The sequence below is a fragment of the Aythya ferina genome (genome assembly GCF_964211825.1).
Source record: "Aythya ferina genome assembly, chromosome: 7".
Taxonomy (NCBI): domain Eukaryota; kingdom Metazoa; phylum Chordata; class Aves; order Anseriformes; family Anatidae; genus Aythya; species Aythya ferina.
The window spans coordinates 23,795,788-23,813,359 of NC_140302.1; the positions used below are offsets into that span (position 1 = coordinate 23,795,788).

At 64.8% G+C, this 17,572-nt stretch overlaps 1 protein-coding gene across 4 annotated transcripts in view; it reads left to right on the plus strand.

Annotated features, from left to right (window-relative positions):
* KCNIP2 (potassium voltage-gated channel interacting protein 2) overlaps positions 1-17,572 on the plus strand; it is a 29,110-nt gene that overhangs the window by 5,840 nt on the left and 5,698 nt on the right. The window contains exon 1 of one of the 4 annotated variants that reach the window (XM_084526657.1): positions 8,313-10,373. The exons of 2 other annotated variants lie outside the window; for them this stretch is intronic. In XM_084526657.1, coding sequence (XP_084382783.1) covers positions 10,256-10,373 — 118 coding nt within the window. In that variant the 5' untranslated portion in view covers positions 8,313-10,255. Of the gene's footprint in view, positions 1-8,312; positions 10,374-12,512; positions 12,631-17,572 lie in introns of those variants that run through there. One more of the 4 variants, XM_084526658.1, reaches the window with a different exon arrangement.

Consider the following 17,572-nt stretch of genomic DNA (forward strand, 5'->3'; position numbering starts at 1 on the left):
AGTGAGTCACTGCCAGGCTCCAGGAATCACTCATGTCAGCTCCCCCTCTGCCGCAAAGTCATTAATGCGAGCGGAATAATTCGTTGCGTAACTCGGAGGCTGGGCGCCAGCGCTGCTCCGGGGGTGACGCCCGCCCGGCTCCCCCCTGTGCCCCCCGGGGTCGGGATGGGAGCGGACAGCGAGGTGCCACCGTCCCCTGGGACCATCCCGGCCCCGCTGGGGTCACGGCCCCGTGGGCGCACGGTGCTGGCAGCGATGCTGGCAGCTCCCCGGGAGGTTTTTCCCAAAGGGCCGAGTCCTGCCCCATTGCTCGGTGCTTGTTCTTCCTCGTGTGGCTCCTTCAAGGGGTTCCATGGGGACATGGAGTGTCCCCCCCTTTGGTTTTGGTGTGCGTGCTGCTGCCCTGGCTGGAGGTGCTCTCCCTCATAGGGTCAGACCCGTTCCCTTCCAGCACAGGGAGCGGGGAGAAGGGCAGGGAACAACTCAGTCCCTAAAAAACCTCATAGAGGGTGCCCCCCTGCCCCTCCCAGGGTTAATTTCCTTCTATCCCACGCTGAGCCAGGCATTCATCTGAGGGTGCTGCGATGGGAGATGGGGAGCCTGAGAGGGCTGGGCTGAGAGCAGCAGGGTTTAGCGAGGATTTAGGGAGGTGGCTGGGGGCTGCGCGGGGGCCAGCGGTGTGGGACGGGCAGGAGGGAGGTGGCCGTGTCCCTGCAGTCCCCTGGGGGGGTTTGGGGCCTAGAGGGAGGTGACGGTGCCCAGGATTTAAAAGAAACCCATTGGAAACCCCAAATGGAAATGGTCGGGATGCCCAAGGGGCACGGGGACCCGGGGACCCCCCAGCCCCGAGACGCCGCGCGGCTCCCTCCCCGCTGTTTGTTTCCTCCGCCCGCCCTGCTGTAATTACAGCCCGCTGTCACTCTCCCGTAATACATCTTGGCTTTTATCACTGCTTAATTAAATAACCCTGGGGAAGTGAGGGGCCGTTAACCCCTCGTGTGCCGGCACGAACAACCCTGTGGTGCTGGGGAGGTGGCACGGGGCTGGCAGAGGGGCACGGGGGGGGGCGCAGCCGAACGAGGGTACCCCCGTGTCTGTGCTAGATAAGAAGTGCTGGTATTTGTTGTTTGGGGTCAGCGGGGGTGTTTCAGTGGGGCAGCTGATCGCAGACCTTGGTGGGATGCCGGAGGACTCATGGGGTGATAAAGGTGCAGGCGGGCGCGTGCTGTGGGGTGGGAAAGGGCGCACAGGCTGGGGAGCTGGCGGACCTCTCCGAAATCCTGGGAGCCACCTCCGACCACAATTAGCTGCTGCTAACGAGACATTGGGCTTGCAAATGCAAAATCTGGGGATGGTGAGATTTTGGGGATGCCTTATGGCAGGGTGCTGTGGGCTGGGGGGTTCACAGATGAGCGGGGCGAGGAGAGCAGGGGGCGACCTGCAGCTTTGGGGTGCCAGTGCCTCTCCTCCTCCTGCTGCTGGAGCCGAGTGCTGCCAAGGATTTGCAGCCCTGACTTTGAGGCTTTGCACAGATCAAAGCCTGGGGGGCATCTCTCATCTTGGCTTACCTGGGCCCTGCGTGCCCCCAGCTCGGGGTGCGGGGGGGGATTTGGAGGCAGTGCTGGCAGCCGGAGGCTGCTGGCTAAATCCAGCCGAGCCTCTCGCTCCGTGGGAGCCTCGGCAAATCGTCCCTCGAGCCCAGGCAGCGATGGTACAAATCTGCTGCTAATTAGACTTGAAAGTCCTCCCGTGAGCTCAGGCGCGGGATGGATATTTGGTTATTAACAGATTTATTTCTGAGCCTCTCGGCAGGTCTGGCACCGGGAGGCTGCGCTCTCCCCAGGCACGCTCGCTCCTCTCAGGGGCGCCTGGGGGCTCCTGGGGATGGGGTGGCTGCTCAGCCCCCTCTGCTTATTTTTGGGGTGTCCCAGCAAGGTGGGGACAAGGAGGGTGCTGGAGCAGAGGGGTTTGCTCTGTCATTGCGGGTCTGCTGTCTGGGGGACCCAAGGGGAGCCCCCCTTTATTTTAGGGGGTGTCCGGCCGTGCGTCTGCTCCCCCCTGGTGCTGATCCATCCCTCACCTGGCTGCGGGGCTGGGAGCTCCTGCCCCTTGTGCCGAGGCTGGAAACCAGGCCCGTGTTTTTCTCACCGGGGCTGGAGGGAGCTGAGCACCACGGCACCCCCCGGGAGAGCATCCCTCCCTGCGGCGGAGGCAGGCAAACAGAGACCGTAGCACTGCTTCTGAAACAACCCAAAATAGCTTTCCTGTCCCCAAAACGTCACTTTAACACGGCATATGCTGAGGGCCCCCCCTGGGGCTTGCAGCAGGCTGAGCGCGTGCCCTGGAGGTGCCCTGTGGCCGGGGGGGCTGAGCCTGCCCTTGGGGCAGGAGCGGGCAGGGGGTGAGGGTTGGCACGGGGGGCATCAATCCCAAGTGTTTGGGGTTGAGGCTGAAAAAAGCCCCCCCTGGATCCCCCCCAGGCAGGATGTCACCCATCGGGGGTGTCAGGCCAGCTGGGGGGCTGCTGGTGTGGGGACATCAAGGGGGGAGAGCTGTGGGTTGGGGTCTCGGCCCCATCTCCAGCATCCCTCCCTGCTGCATCTCCGGGAACAGGGAACAGGGAGCAGGCCCCTTGCTGCAGCACCCGGGTTATTCATAGCAGCAAACACTCCCCGTGCCTTCAAGCCGAGTCCGTTTGGGGGAGATCCCTGCCTTTTGAAGACTGTTTTCCCTCCCTGGGATCCCTGGGGCACCTTATCTCGCTCTCCCAGCTGCGCAGCCGCTGCGTGCCGGCGCTCCCGGTGCTGCACCGAGGGGGCCACGCTGCCAGCCCACGGACACCCCCGGGACCCACGTGCCTGGGAGGCAAGGTGACATCCCTGGCACCTCTGTCCCTGCCGTCCCCACCTCCCGTCACCCCACCGAGCTGGTGCTGATTGCACGGAAACGAGCCCGGTGCCGTCTCCCGTTTATCGGAGCACAACCTGTGCGTAATCGCACGGGGCTTGCTGATTTGGCTCTGGCAGGTTTGGGGACAGGGTGGGGGCTGTAACGAGGCGCTGCTCCCATCCCTGTGGCCAAGCTGAGATTTATTTTTTTTCCCCAGTCTGCTCAGGTGAGGTTTGGAGAGGGCAGGGAAGGCTCTGGGGGCATGGAAAAGTGTGGGGTGCTGTGCCGGGGGTGGAAACCCTGCTGACCCCCGTGGGGTGGGTGGGCATCCAAGGGGCAAAATGAGCCCCACTGCTGCTCTTTTGGGATTAGGAGATGCTGCAACTGTGCTCTTTGAGGGTCTCGGAGTGGTCTCGGGGTGCACCCATGGCTGGGGATGATGGAGCCAGCCCGCCCCGTCCCCTCCTCCCCGGGTGCAATGAATTATTCACACCCCGCAGGCGGGGGTGCCGCAGCCCGCCCGTGTGCTGCGGAGCACAGAGAGCTTTTCTGTGTAAATCCTTGAAATATTTAGCAGAACTGGCTTAAAAATACAGCCTGGGAGGAGCCTTGGTGTAACCTGGGGGCTGGGACGGGAGCAGCTCAGCTCCCGTGGGCCGGTGATGGGTGCGATGGATGCCCCGGCGTGCTGCTCGGGGGGCTTTGGCTCGAGCTGCTGGTGGAGCTGCTGTCTGTCTGTCCAACCACTCGTCTTTGGGTCCTTCTGGACACGTCCCCGTCCCCAGCCTTGTGCCACCAGTGCCGGGCTGCTGCCCCATCTCCCGCTGCGTGCCAGCCACGGGCAGGATGGCATTTGGGGCCAGCAGCCTCGGGGCTGGGCTCCTTCCCTGGCAGCGCCTCCCCGAGCAGCCGGATCACACCACATGCATTTTTTAACAAGCTCCAGCAGCTGGGAACGAGCCGAGCTGTCACGGCAGGTCTCTGATCAAAGCCAGACGTGCTGTGGCAGCCCGCAGGAGGGTGGCCCTGCACGCCACCCCTCTCCATCACACGGGGATGCGTTACGGGGCGTTTACCCCGGCACAGCAGCTCGGGACGCAGCACGTGAGCTGCCCCTGCACCCCTGGGGGCAGCGGGATGTCTGCCCCGCTCCGTGCCCTGCTCAGCTCCCTCCTGTCCCCGTTGCATCCCTGGATCAAGGGACATGCCCACCAAAGGGCCCCTGCAGCTTGTGGTGCACGATGTCCTCCGCGAGCACCTGCTGAAGCCCCGGGCTGTGACGGCGCATCCCATGTCAGATGCGCTGCAAATCCTGCCTGCTAATAGCTATGCAAATTACCTCATTAGCCGCCTTATTTATTTCCTCCGGCATCGTGGCATCGTGTTTTCGGCGCTTCCCTGCCTCCCGGAGGCTGCAGGTCCCCAGGGCTGGCAGGAGGCAGCGTGGCCAGGGCTGGAGGGACACCCCGACGTGGTGCTGTTGGGGACCGGGGGCTGGAGTCGTGCCCCTCCTCATCCCTTTTGCCCCAGTTCTGGGGTGGCTCTCTGCCACCTGAGAGCATTTCCCAGGGGTGTTCCCATGCCCACGGCACCGTCACAGTGGGATGGGCATTGCCTGGGCACAAGGGACCCCATAAAAGTGCCAGCCCTACATACCTTGCCCCAGCCACCCCATGGGCTTGTCTGCGCTGCGCCACGCCGCCTGCCAGTGCCGTGTCTGCTCCCCCCGCTGCTCTTTACCTTTGATTTCCCCCCTCTTTTTGCGGCTGTGCCGATGAATATTTCATGGCAGGGAAGCAGCACAAATTCCCCCGGCTGCTCCCTGCCCCCAGTCCTCTCCTGGCAGCCCCCAGCCCCACGGCCACGGCCTGGGGAAGCTTGGGGGGGGGACCGTGGTGCGTGTCCCCTCCCCGGCAGAGCTGTCACCGTCCCTGCAGGGGACTGCCAGCAGCGCCGTGGCCATATATCCACGCACACGTGGCTGACACATCCGCGCACGTCCCCCGCTGTCCCCCGTGTGCCACCAGGCAGCTGAACGAGCCCTGTCCCCAGCTCACCTCCCCGTGGCCTGGTTCTGCGCTGTGCGGGGGCTCCTCTTAGCGTCAGGCAGCAGCAGCAGCACGGTGCCACCGCACGGCCTGTGTCACCCCACGGGCTTTGTCACCCCCATGGGCTCTGCCACCCCGATGGGCTCTGTCACCCCACAGGTGGCACAGGGTGGCCACGTGGCTTTGCTGCTCTCCTGGGCGGGTGGCAGGCGGTGTCCCCGCTGCCAGCCCGGGGACCGTGCGCTCAGAGGGAGCTGGTGGATGGGAACCAGGAGGGAGCTGCTGTGGGGCTCCTTCCTTGCAACCCCCCTGCTGCATGTGGGGTGGGGAGGGGACAGTCCCCAGGCTCAGCCCAGGGCGTCCCTACAAGCTTCTGCTTGCTGTCATTGCACGAGGTCCCCCTGGAGAGCTGAGGGCTGAACCAGAGGGGTGATGCTCTTTGGAAACCCCTCTCCAGTTCCAGACTGGTTTAGCACCCAAGGGTGCTGGTGGGGCAGCCAGAGCTTGGGGGTGACATCGGTGCTGGACTCTTCTCCCCATCCATGTCCCCAAGGCCACTGTGGGGTGCTCTGTGCATGCAGTTTTGGGGTGCCTGTCCCACACGGACATCAGGGCGCGCAGGATGGTGCTGGCATCGCCCACCTCCCGCGGACCTGCTCCCAAGGAGCGGGGTGATGGATTTGGGATTTATCTGCCAACTTTGCTGCTGTCGTGTCCTGTGGGCTCTGGCACCCTCCTGTGGCTGTTTGCCACCTCTCCAGTGTCCCACAGTTTTTTTTGGGTGCTGGGCACCACAGGCGAGGACGAGGGTCCGGGCACCCTGAGCTGTCACTGTGGGGTGGCAGGAGGGGACCGGGCACTGCTGGCAGCCCAAATTTCCGAGCTTTTGGCTGATGGGGGTAGGATGCCTCTTCTTTTGGGGAGCAGGGGGTGAGGTTACCCCATACCAGCCCTGGGGGGGCTCCTGCCCTGCCCCTTGGGGCTCCTGGCAGGGACTGGGCACTTGAGCTGTGCCTGGCTGGCCTGTGCCTGCGCACCCTTTTGGTATCCAAGGGAGCAGAAGCTATAATTTCCATCACGTCCCTTTTTCTTCGCTTCCTCCCCCATTAATAAGAGATGAAGCTCATGAGATAATAGAGCCGGGATGGACGCGGAGCTGCCATCCTGCTGGCACGGGGTGTGGAAGCGATGCGGAGCGGGGAACTGCAGCTGGGGAAATGGGGCTCGGGGAAGGGACGTGCTTGCCAGGAGGCACGGAGCATCTCGGGCTGGCTCTGGGAGCTGGGAAATCCCACTGCTGCCACGCGCCAGACTCTCTCCTGGCTCTGACACACCGTGCAAACCAGCAGCTCGCTGCCAGCCCCAGCTTTGCAGCGAGCAGCTCTGAGTCCGGGCAGCGTGGGAGGCTGAATCCTCTTTTTCCCATCCTTGCACCTCCTCTCCTTCGCTGTGTGGAGCCCGCTGGAGGTACCCGGAGATGCAGGATGCTCGCCGTGAGGGATGCCTGGGGATGTGGGATGCTCGCCGTGCTGGATGGATGATCCTTGGGGATGTAGGATGCTCGCTGTGCCGGACAGATGATGCCTGGGGATGCAGGATGCTCTCGGCACCTGGTGCCAGGAGCAGAGGGCTGACACCCAAGGATGCAGGACGCTCTCAGCGCTGGATGGGTGATGCCCAGGGATGCAGGACGCTCTCCGTGTCGGCTCCCCTCCGGAAGGAGCATCCTTTGGAGAGAGGCGGCCCCGGGATGCAGCAGTGCCTCATTGGCCAGCGGGACCTGTGGAGCCTGCGGGTTGCCATACCAACCTGCCTCGGCTCCCGGGGCGAGCTGGTGCCAAGGGGCGGACCACGAGCCGGGGGCAAGCCGGGGCTCTGCCAGCCGGGAGGTGCCCGCCTGCCTCTCCCTGAGGCTCCCCAGCCCTGAGCATCCCCCGGCTGCTGCTCCCCACCTCTCCCCACAACCCTTTTTGCAGAGGGGGCAGTGGGCTGGCACGGCTCCGGGGGTCTCACCCTGGCACCCCGCTGCCTGCCCTGCAGCTGAGGCTGAGCTTCGGTGCACCTCCGCCTGGGGAGAGCCATCCCTGGTGGCTTTTTGGCTGGCAGCCCGGCCTCACGGGACCATCCCGGCACAAAACTTCCCGGCTGCCTGCCTGCCACCCGGGAGCAGGGCCTGGAGGCTGCCGCGCTGCCGCTGCCCTCCCCGCAGGGCTGCTGCACCCGCCGCTGATGCCCACGGGCTCGCTGCGGGCTGGGAAGGCTCCGTCCTGCCCCGGGCATCGCCGGGCGCTCGGAGGAGCCAGGGGCTGTTTGGTGGCCGGGTTTTGGGGGGTTGAGGCCGGGTCCCTCCCCAGCGCTGCGAGCTGGAGCCATGAGCCAGTGCCAGCAGCGCTGCAAGAGGCAGCTGGGCCGGGTGATCCGCTCCTTCTACCAGTTCGTCACCGGGACCCTCTCCCAAGGTAGGTGCTGCCCTGGGGGCTGGGGGCTCCGTGCTGCGGGAGGGGGGCTCTGTGGGGTTGTGTCTGCGGGGTTATTTGGGGAGGGGGGCGTTTGGGTGCTGAGAGATTCAGCCCCAAGGCAGGGGGGTCGCAGCGTGCTCCATGGGGAGCAAGGCGAATGATGCTTGTAGGGGTGATGAGAGCCCCCGGAGGTCCCCCGAGGACTTGGGGTGCCAGGAATATTTTAGCTGGGGAGGGGACACGTCCATCGCAGCCGGCGTGCCCCTCCCTGATGCCCCTCCAGGCTGCAGGAGGAGCCCTGGGTGTGCCCAGGGCTGGGGCAGGGACACAGCCCTGGTGCCCTGGTCCTGCCCCTCCGCCCTGGGATGCCACCTGGCCCTGGGGACAGAGCCGTGTGCCCCTCGGTGGGATGGCACAGCTGTGGCAGGACCCACAGCCCTCCCTGAGCCCCCTCTGCTGCCAAACCCCCCGTCCCACCCTGTGTCTGGTCAGGGCCAGGAGCCACCTCCGAACTGCTGTGGGCACAGCTCGGGGAGGTCGTGGTGTGCCTGTGTGTGCTGGGACCCCGGGGACAACGGCAGCCCCTGCTTTGGGGCCAAGCCCTGCGCGGCTTTTGGGGTGCGTGCGGAGCAGGAGCCGCCCTCGTGCCCGGGATGCCCAGGAGCTGGGAGCACGGGGAAGGCCTTGCTGGGCCAACGTGGCCACGTCACTGCTTGGAACAGGGCTGGCACTCGTGTCACCTTCCCCAGGAGCCAGGCCGCCCACAGGAATCCTGCCGGGCTCCGTCCCCTCCTCATCCACCTCTATCCCAGCCCCTGGGGCACGGGGAGTGTGGGGGCACCCGTGGGGCTGTGCTGGGGGCTGGTGGCAGGGCTGTGGGGACACGGGGGTGCCATCTCCCATCTGAGCCGTGCCCAGGTGCTGTGCCACCCGCTGTCCACATGTCCCATAGCAGCATTGGGACCGTCCCCATCTCCATCGGGCACCATCCCGCTCGTCCCGAGCAGGGGATGAGTCGGCTGAGAGCTGCAGGTGACGGGGCACCTCGGGGTGCTCCTGTCCCCCAACACACAGGGATGTCCTCCAGGTCCTTGTCCTGCCACCCTGGGCTTCCCTACCCAGCCCAGATGGGCTCTACGGGGCCGATCCTTAGCGGGTGTCCCCGTGTGCAACGCTGAGCCACCCCAAGGGCTTGTCCCCGTGATGTCCCCATGGCCGTGCTGGGCTGGGACAGGCACAGAGGGCAGGGCTGGCAGCGGGGCACCAGCTGCCACTGCTCACCCTCTTCTTGGGGTCCTCTGTGCTGGGGAAAAGCCGGAGTGGGTGGAAACCCCAAGCTGGGCAGGTCTGTGCCCCACCAAGGCTCAGAGTTTGGGGCTGGGATGTGGGATTTGCACATCTCCTCCTCTCCAGCCACTGCTCCAGTCCCCCTCTGTGCCCCCACTGCTTCTTTTTTTGGGGATGAGCCCCTCTGCCCTCCCTGCACAGGCTAAGGAGATGCCACGGAGCTCACCGTGGATGGCACCAGGTGCCCGGCCACAGGGACCCGGGAGGGGGGGATGCCCCCCGGCCAGGCACCCTAGGGAGCTAGGCAAGGGCAGGTCGTCAATGGGGGGAAAAAGAGAAATGACTCAATCAATTAACCAGATTAAAACTGTGACTTCACCTCCCCGAAATAGCATTTCGCCAATATTTTAATGTGCTTATTAATAATCTGCTCGCGCTCTGATTAGCAGCGAGGTAATAAGGGATCAGCTGTAACCTAAATTTAACTCTCCCTAATGGATGATGGCCCCGAGAAGCAAAAAAAAATAATAATAAAATAAAAGAGAGAGGTTCCTATCCACCAGGCTGCCCCCCAGGGGGTTCGGCAGCACCTGAGGGGCCTGGGCAGATGTCACCGAGCTGTGCTGGGGACTGTGACCTGGCTGGTCCCATGGCACGTCCCGGGGGACAGCCAAACCCCACTGCGCCCCAGCACCCTGTGGCACTGGGCTAGGGGCACCCGTCCTGTGGTCAGAGCCTGGGCTGCAAGTCCTGGGCGGCATCTTCCCCAGCCACATGTCCCACGGGGTGGCTGATGGGGCTGAGAAATGGTTTGGGGACTGGAGGGGTCTCCTGTTTGAGAGAAATGTTCGAGAAATGGTTTGGGGACTGCGGGTTGTCCTGTGGGGTTTGGGTCTCGTGAGATGTCCCCCGGCGTTGCAGGGCAGGAGCCAGGCAGGTGGGTCTGGCTCCAAGATGAAAAAAGATGAGGCTGATCCCAAACTCGGGGGATCAGGGGATGAGATTGTCACGCCGCTCTGCCAGACCCAGCTCTCCAGGCGGGCGAGGCCGATGCGGAGATGCCTTCCTTCGAGGCGCGGTGCCTGCAGCAAGGACGGGCACGCACATCCTGGGCTGCAGCATCATCCCCTGGGGGAATCCCAGTTTCCAGGACTCCCAGCTCCTCTTGTGGGGCGACATCGAGGAGCTGAGCCCTTCCTCAGCCTGTGCTCCTCCCGCTGGGGTCACCGGGAGCTGCCCAACTCGGAGCAGCCTTCGTGCCACGGCGACGGCCGCACGTGTGGCGAGCCCTACCCGTGCTCAGCCCCCCCTCAGCCCCCTGCCTCTCTGCTCTGATGGTGCTGGGCTCCCCCCCGGGGCCGGCAGGGTTATTTTTAACCGTTTGCCATGTGCTGCCTGAGCACAATTAAGGTAATTGGTTTGGGAGCCTGGCTCTCACACGCCGCCCCCAATTACCTGCCTGTGCGCCCGCCTCCCTGCCCGCCGTGGCCGGGGGGCTGCCGGGGTAGGGCTGCCCCAGATAGCGTGCTGGGGCTGGGCTGGGGGTGCTGAGCGGGTGCTGGGGATGGAGCCATGGAGAGGACATCCCTGCACAACGACAGCCTGCTCTATGCCTCCCTGATCGCCATCCTGCTGCTCATCTCCTACTGGTTCACCACCCGCTGCTTCAAAATCATCAGCGGCATCGAAGGTACGGGCTTGGGGGCACGGGGGCCAGCCCGTCCCCGCTCCGCAAGCCAGCTGGCGGGGTGACTTGGGCACTTGGTGTGGGAAAAAGAGATCGGGGACCTGTCTCTGGGGCACCTCGTTGTCCTCCTCGGTCACTTGATGCCCTCCTGTCCTGGTCCTGCTGCGGGAGAGCAGCCGGTGCCAGCCGTGGGGACGTCCGGGTGCCTCCACCCCAGTGGTTCCCATTTAACCTCGGAGCAAATCGGTGATGCTGGGGGCCCCACCTTGTGTTTTAGGGCTCCTGGTCCCTCTGGGCATGACCTACATCTCGGCTCCTCACCCGCTGCGTTGGGCTGTGGGCTGCTGCAGGGGTCCCAGATTTGCTGGTGAACCCCACTGCAGTGGGATGTGCACGCTGGGTGCGTGGTGTGGTGACACCCCAAGGCAAGCAGCGGGGTGTGACATGAGAGGTGGCCCTGGTCCAGGGCTGTGCAGGGCTTCTCCTGCCCGGGGCACGCGTTTATCCATCCACCCGTGTGACCTCTGCCGGCACGGATCTGCCAGGGCCTCCGGGCTCTTCCCATGGCGTGGCCAAACGCTGGGAGTGATGCTCCTGGGGGGGCTGGGGGGCACAGCCCTGTCCCACTTCTGCCAGGGTGAGCGGGTTTTGGCTGCCCGTTCGAGCATCCCTTGCAGGTGGTGGTGGGTCCGGCTCCATGGGTTTGTCCCACGCGTCCCCTCCGTCCTCAGAGCAGCTCCAGCTGGGGGACAATTCCCTTGCGGGGGAGCTGACCCTCTTTGCAGGGACAAGTCCTGGCTGGGGGGGCTCCTCTGGGGGTGTTTGGGCTGTTTCTGGCCAAAAATAGGTTGCTTAAATAGTCTCGTAGCACATGGGACAGCTGCCAGTCGTGGGAGCAGCTGGAGGCTGGGGGAGAGGATCGGATGGATGCAGGCAGGAGTGGCTTTAAAAAAAAAAAGGGGGGAAACTTCCTTCGAGAGTGCAACAGGCCAGGGCCACCCTGTCCCCAAAGGAGTCACCCTGGGCTGAGGTGAAGCTGGGAGCAGCCTCGGTGCCTGGAAACTCGCCGCTTTCCAAGAACAGGAGCTGCCAGCCCCGCAATCCTCCAGCCTGAGGGATGCTTCCCCGGGGAGGGCTCTCGGTGCTCTCCCCGAGCCACTTGTGATGCGTTGCTGGCATCTGCTGCTGGCGGCAGAGGCCCTGGGGCTGGAGGAGACGCCGAGCCCGGTGGCACGGAGCCGCTCGGTTCCCCTGGTGATGTTTTCCCCATGGTCCCACCTTCAGGAGGTGGAAGGACCCTATAACAGGGCAGGGGGCTGCCCTATAGCCTGGGCACGGCCACCCCACCCCAATCCATCCCCATGGCACGGCGAGCTCCTGGGGGACAGCCCCGCTCCCTGCTTTCCCCACCAGTAGCGGGGCTGCTCTTGCTTCGTCCCCGCACGTGGGACCGGGCCACCCTTGGAGCAAGGGCTGGGACGCTGTAAAAAATGCATGGCAGCTAAATTTAGCCCCGCTGGCTGCCTGCTGGAGGCACTCGGACGCCCGGCTCCTCCGCCCGCCGCTGCGTGACCTTGGCCGGGTCCCTCGGGCTCCCCGTGCCCCGGCTCCATCCTGCCCCAGGGCTCGGGAGGACGCGGGGGCAGCCCCTGCCTCCCCTTGTGTTTTTGGGGTGCCGATCCCCACGGGGCACGGGATGGGATGGGGAGAGGCGCAGAGGACAAGCCTGAGTCATCCCCATCCTGGATGTTTACCCGGTGCCCAGCGTCCTGTCCCCACCGTGTGTGTGTGTGTGTCCCCCCCCCCGGGAACCGAATGCCTTTTAATATCTGCGGCCCGTTTCCGTAGCAACTGCATTAAGCAAATCGATGGCGGTGGTGTCATTGGGATGGGAGGGCATGCCTCCTGCCCCCCCGGCCCGCCACCCCACACCTCCCCCCAGCTTGGCCTCTCTCCGCTCTCCCACACAGGCACGGCCCCGTTTGGCTCCCAGCTCCCGGAGCCGCCCGTGCCAGCCCCAGACGTCCCCAAAAAAGAGGGGTGACAGCCACCAACCCCCCCCGGGGACAGCGGTCCCCAAGGGATGCGTGGTCTGGCGGCCGCCGCGTCGGGGTGAGGGGGGCCAGGGGGGGCGCGGGGCCATGAGACGCCCCCACCATGAACCTGGAAGGCCTGGAGATGATCGCGGTGCTGGTGGTCTTGGTCCTCTTCGTCAAGGTGCTGGAGCAATTCGGCCTCTTCGAGCCCGTGTCCTTGGAAGGTAACCGGGGCGGGGGGTGCTGGCCCTTCTGGGGACACGGGGGGACATCAGAGGGGTGTCCCCCTGCTGTTTTGGGGATGGGGGAGGTAAAGAGGAGCCCCCCGGTCCCAACCCTGCTGGCTGTGCACCCGTGTCCCCTGGGGACTCTCCACGTGCCCCCCAAGTGACTCTGCCTGTCCGAGCCAGGGGAGGGGTCCTGCATCCTCCAGAGGGGACGGGATGGGTGGTGGCACACCCCTGAGACCCTCGGTGTGTCACCGTGCGGCGCGGGGACAGCGGGGAGCACGGGGATTTGCCCCGCTCTAAGGACAGGAGGGGGACCCAGGTGCCCCGCATTGGCACCCATTGCTCCATCACCAAGCAGGTGAAGGCAGGAGCGAGGAACGCCCTGCTCCAGAGGCAGAAAATCGGGGCAGGGCTGGGATTTTGGGCGCCGAGCTGGGTTGTGGTGCTGCGCTTTGGGTGCTGCGCCTTGTGGCAGGAGCTGGGTCCCCTCCCTGGGCTCGGGAGGTGGCAGGTAGGACGCTTTGCTCTCTGGGGATCGTCCCAAGGGGTTTTTTTGGGGTGGGGAAATGCTGAGCCCCCTGCCTGGCTGTTGTTTACCAGCGTGCAGGGCTGGCAGCGACAGCCCAGGGACCGCAAAGAGCCTGAAACCCTACACTAATGGCTCGGGGCCGCTAATGGATATGGGGCCCTGCCATCTGCTCGGGGCCATCGACACCGCCTGTGGCTCTGCCTCCCCTGCCTGGGGGTGCTGGGCTTGTGGCTGGGCCCCCCCTGCCCCATTTCTGGGGTCTCATCCGTGCCCAGGCTGTGCTGGTGCTGTCCTGGGGGGCTGGGGCTGGAGCTCTGGAAGAGCTTGTCCCCAACCCTGGGGGACCACGGAGGGCAGTGGGACGAGGCTGGGGGGGTCTCCATCCTTGGTGGGCTCCCAGAATCAGCGGGATGAGGCCCTGAGCAACCCATTCCCAGCTGCACGTCCCCCTTGGGGTCACACCCAGTGCCTGCTGGACGCAGCCACCGCCGTCTCCCATGGGTGCGCTGCGCTCCGGGAGGTCAGGGCGGTCGGTGCCGGCCCCGGTGTGGTTTATCAGCCGGTTAATCACCACCAGGCCTCTTCACAGCCCTGTGCCACCAGCCTGGCCCCAGCCCTGGGTGCTGCCCTGCTCCCAGCCCCAGCCAAAAGCCCGCTCCGGCTGAACGCTTAGGGAGGGGCAGGCGAAGAAAAACACCATCGATTTTTTTTTTTGGCTCCCCAAGTGCGATATCAATAATTCAGCGAGGAGCAATCGGGCCTGGCTGGGAGGAGGGCTGGGCAGGCAGATAAAAGGCTGGGGGTAAGCCTGCGTAAGCGAGCCTCGGGTGATTGTTAGATGGAGCTGCAGGCTGTACGTGGCAGGATGATGAGTGCCCCAGGGTGGGCAGGAGGGGGTCGTCTTGGAGAGCCCCCAGCATGGGGTGTGCTGGCCGTGGCCCTCCCCGGGGTGCTGCTGGCTGGGTGCTGCTGAATTGGGGCTGGGGAGATGCTGAGCCCCTCCAGAGCACCCTCCTGGTGCCTAACTGAGGGTAAAAATCCCTCTGGGGAGGGAGGAAGAGAAGGATGGGGCCATACACCACGTCTGCATCCAGGCTGCGAGGTCTGGAGCATCCCCACGGTGCTGGAGAACGCCCAGCCCTGCGCCCAGCCCTGCTTTCCTCCCGTTTTCCTCCTGCTTTCCAGGAATGCCTTTGGCAGGAGCGCAGTGCCCTGGCCGGGGGAAGGACCAGCTCTTTGGGGCACGGTGCCAGGGGTCCCCGGGGGTCAGGGTGCCATCGATCCTGGCAGGTTGGACGGTCCTGGAGAGGTCGGTGAGAGCTTGATGCAGCTGGGGGAGTTCTTGGAGTGCCAAATCCCAGCCTGGTGCAGCTGCGGGTGCCCCAGGTTGAAGTCTGGGGGTCCTTGGATTGGGATGCACCAGGGATTTCCCTTTGCCTTGCCTTTCCCAGGGGTTTTCAGCTGGTTTGGGCAGCGTCTGGCGGCTGAATCAGGAGAGAGCTGCTCCCAAAGAGGGATGCAACGGGGCAGCCACGTATGGCAGCTGCTGTGCCCTCATTTCAGGACCTGGCCCCGCATCCTGAACCCCTCACCTGTAACCCCTGCAGCTGGGGCCGGGCTGGGGGCACTTCTCCAGCACCGAGCGTCCCCGAGGACCGCGGCGCCTGCGGCGTGCGCCGGTGTCACGTCCCGCTCAGCCCAGCCAGACGTAATTAGCTTGTTGAATCTCTTCTCCCCTCCGGCCTCGCGTTAATCACTTTTCACACCGATTCCCTCCGGCCGGGCTCTCGCTGCCTGTCGCTGATGTGAGGGGGGCGAGGGGACGCGGCTGGAAACGGGGCTGCGTCCTGCGCCGGGGTGGCAGTGACGGAGGGGCAGGGAGGTCCCTCGGCCACGAGGAGGTGAGAAAATCGCAGGCTGGAGATAAAATGGGAAATTCAGAGTATGGGAAGGTGTTGGGACGGGTTTGGTGGTGTGGGATGGGGCATGGTATCATCCTAGTAGGGTGAGTGGGGAGCTTGGGGGGGGGGGGTTCCCATGCAGAGCTCGGCTTTGGGGTCTCTGCCACCACGCACTGCTTTTGGGGTGGCAGGCAGGGACAGCCTGGCACACAATCCATGCACTGGCACCAGCTCTGTGGCCCCACAGCACAGCTTTTAGGGCCGGGGGTGCGGAGATGACTGACGGTGCCTGTGGGATCTGGGCTCAGAGCTGGCCCCAAATCCCTTGGGTCCATTCATGGGCTCTCCCTTCCCCTGAGTGCCCTGAGAGACCCCGGAGGGTGCCGGGGAGGGAAGAGGGAGGGCCAAGGCGGCTCTCCCCTCCCCTCCCCTGCCCTGCCCTCTCCTGCTCGCCAGGTCTGCTGCTGCCAGACCAGCTGGGGCTGCACGGCGGGGGGGATGCCGGTTAATGGGGCACCCTGGGACCCTCAGGGGCTGCAAACGGTGGGCATCATCCTGCTGCTCTGCTCCAGCCTCAAGCTGCTCCACGCCTTGGGCATCATCGACCTGACCGGGGGAGGTGGGGCAAAAATGGGGGTGGGGGCGAAAAATGGGGACAGGGGTGGAAAATGGGGACAGGGGCACAATGGGGACAGGGTTGCAATGGGACGTGGATGTTTTGGTGGAGTTGCTCTTTGCCTCCTGTCCCAGGACAGCATGTGTGCAGGAGCTGCGAGGTGCTCAGGGGAGGTTTATTGTGTTTTGGGGCATTTTGGGGGGCACTGGGGTGTGGGAGGGAGCCTAGGGTGTCTGGGGGCTGGGGGGTGAGGTGTTTGGGAGCGTTGCGGTGCTTGGGTGTGGGGGGCATTGGGATGTAGGGGTAACAGGGATGCTGGGGTGGGTATAGGGGTATTGGGATGTGGGGTTTTGGGGTGCAGGATGCCAGGGAGGGGGGTATCTGGGAGCATGAGGCTGGGGGACAGTATTGGGGTGCAGTGATGTGTGGGGACAGAGGCTACCAGGAGTGTTGGGGTCTGGGGGTGCTTTGTCAGATAGTGGGGAAAAATGCTGTGGGTGGAGGGCTGGGAGAGGTGTGGGAGCTGGGACAGGGTGGGAGGGTTGTGGGGCACGGCACCATGTGGGGAAAGCTCCCTCACTGCTGTAGGGTTGGTGGCTTTTGGGGGGGAGTGTGGCTGAAAGAGCCCCCAGCCCCTTCATCCTGCCTGAGGAGTGGGTGCTGAGGGCAGGGCTGGACGAGGCCAGCACGAGGACCCCAAAATATATCAGGGTGAGGGATGCAGGACCTGTTGCTTGTGCCTGGAGCGGGCGGGAGTGCGGAGAGCTGCTCAGTGCTCCGGCTTGTCTCATCTCCTCTGGCTGCCTTCCTGCTCCGAGCTCTGATCCTGTCTCGGATGAAGACAGATGCTGGCAGACTCTGCACGGCCATGATTTGGGGTTTGGGAGTCTCCCTCTGCCCCATCCCAGACGGCGCTGAGGATGCTGCGAGGGGAAGGGGCTGCGCATCGCCTCCCCTCCGTGCTGGCGGGGTGGAAGATGGGGCAAAGGGGGATAGGGGCAATGGGGCAGGATGGATGGGGCAGGACGTGTCCCTGCGCAGGGGTTTTGTAGGGCTCCGCTGTTCTTTGGCACCTGTATCCCAGCCTGGCTGTCCCATGAGCTCTGCCCCACTGCGCTGGGTGCCCACCCCAAGGCTGGGCACTGTTCCCCGGGCGATGCCAGCCCTGATTTCACTCCTAATGGATGGCCGTCTGCTGCCTCCTGGCCCCCGCGGCCACAGCAGGCACCTCGGGCCCTGCTCCGCTCCAACCTGTCAGGGCTGAGTGATGAGGGCCATTTGCAGGGCTGCTGCTGGCCTCATCCTGCACCCCCGGCGGCTGGGGCAGCTCCGTCTCCGCCTTGCGAGCGTGTGTTGGTCGTTTTGGGAGATGGAGAGGGAAGGGGAGTTCTGGCACGGCCTGCTGGTGTGTTATTGTAGGGTCTCCTCCAGCTGGAGGGTGCTGTGGAAGGGGTGAGTCCGTCTCCCCAGTCGGAGATCTGCTGGCACCAGGAGGATGCTGGTGGCCGTGGCTCCGGGGATATGGCTCCACATTGGGGCTGCCCCACGTCCTGCTTCCTCTCTGGGGACACCAGGGAGCAGCCCAGGCTCGGGGAAAAGGGGACGCCAGCCCCACAGCGTGCCCTGAATCCAGCCCCAGGAGCTCATCAGCTGCTGGGGGTCAGCACAGAGCTGGGTCTGTGTCCCCATGCCCATCAGGCTTCATTTCGGCAGCACATGGAGGTGGGGATGGGGAAACCTTTCCCCCAGGTGCTGCCCCGAGATGCAGGCTGGGTGTGTGAGCACGTTCTGAAGCCATGGAGTGATGCATGGGAGGCGACAAGCCACTTAACCCGGCGGGCCTCCCGTGGCAGATAAAACACCATCAGCACTTTCTGTTTGCTGCTCTGT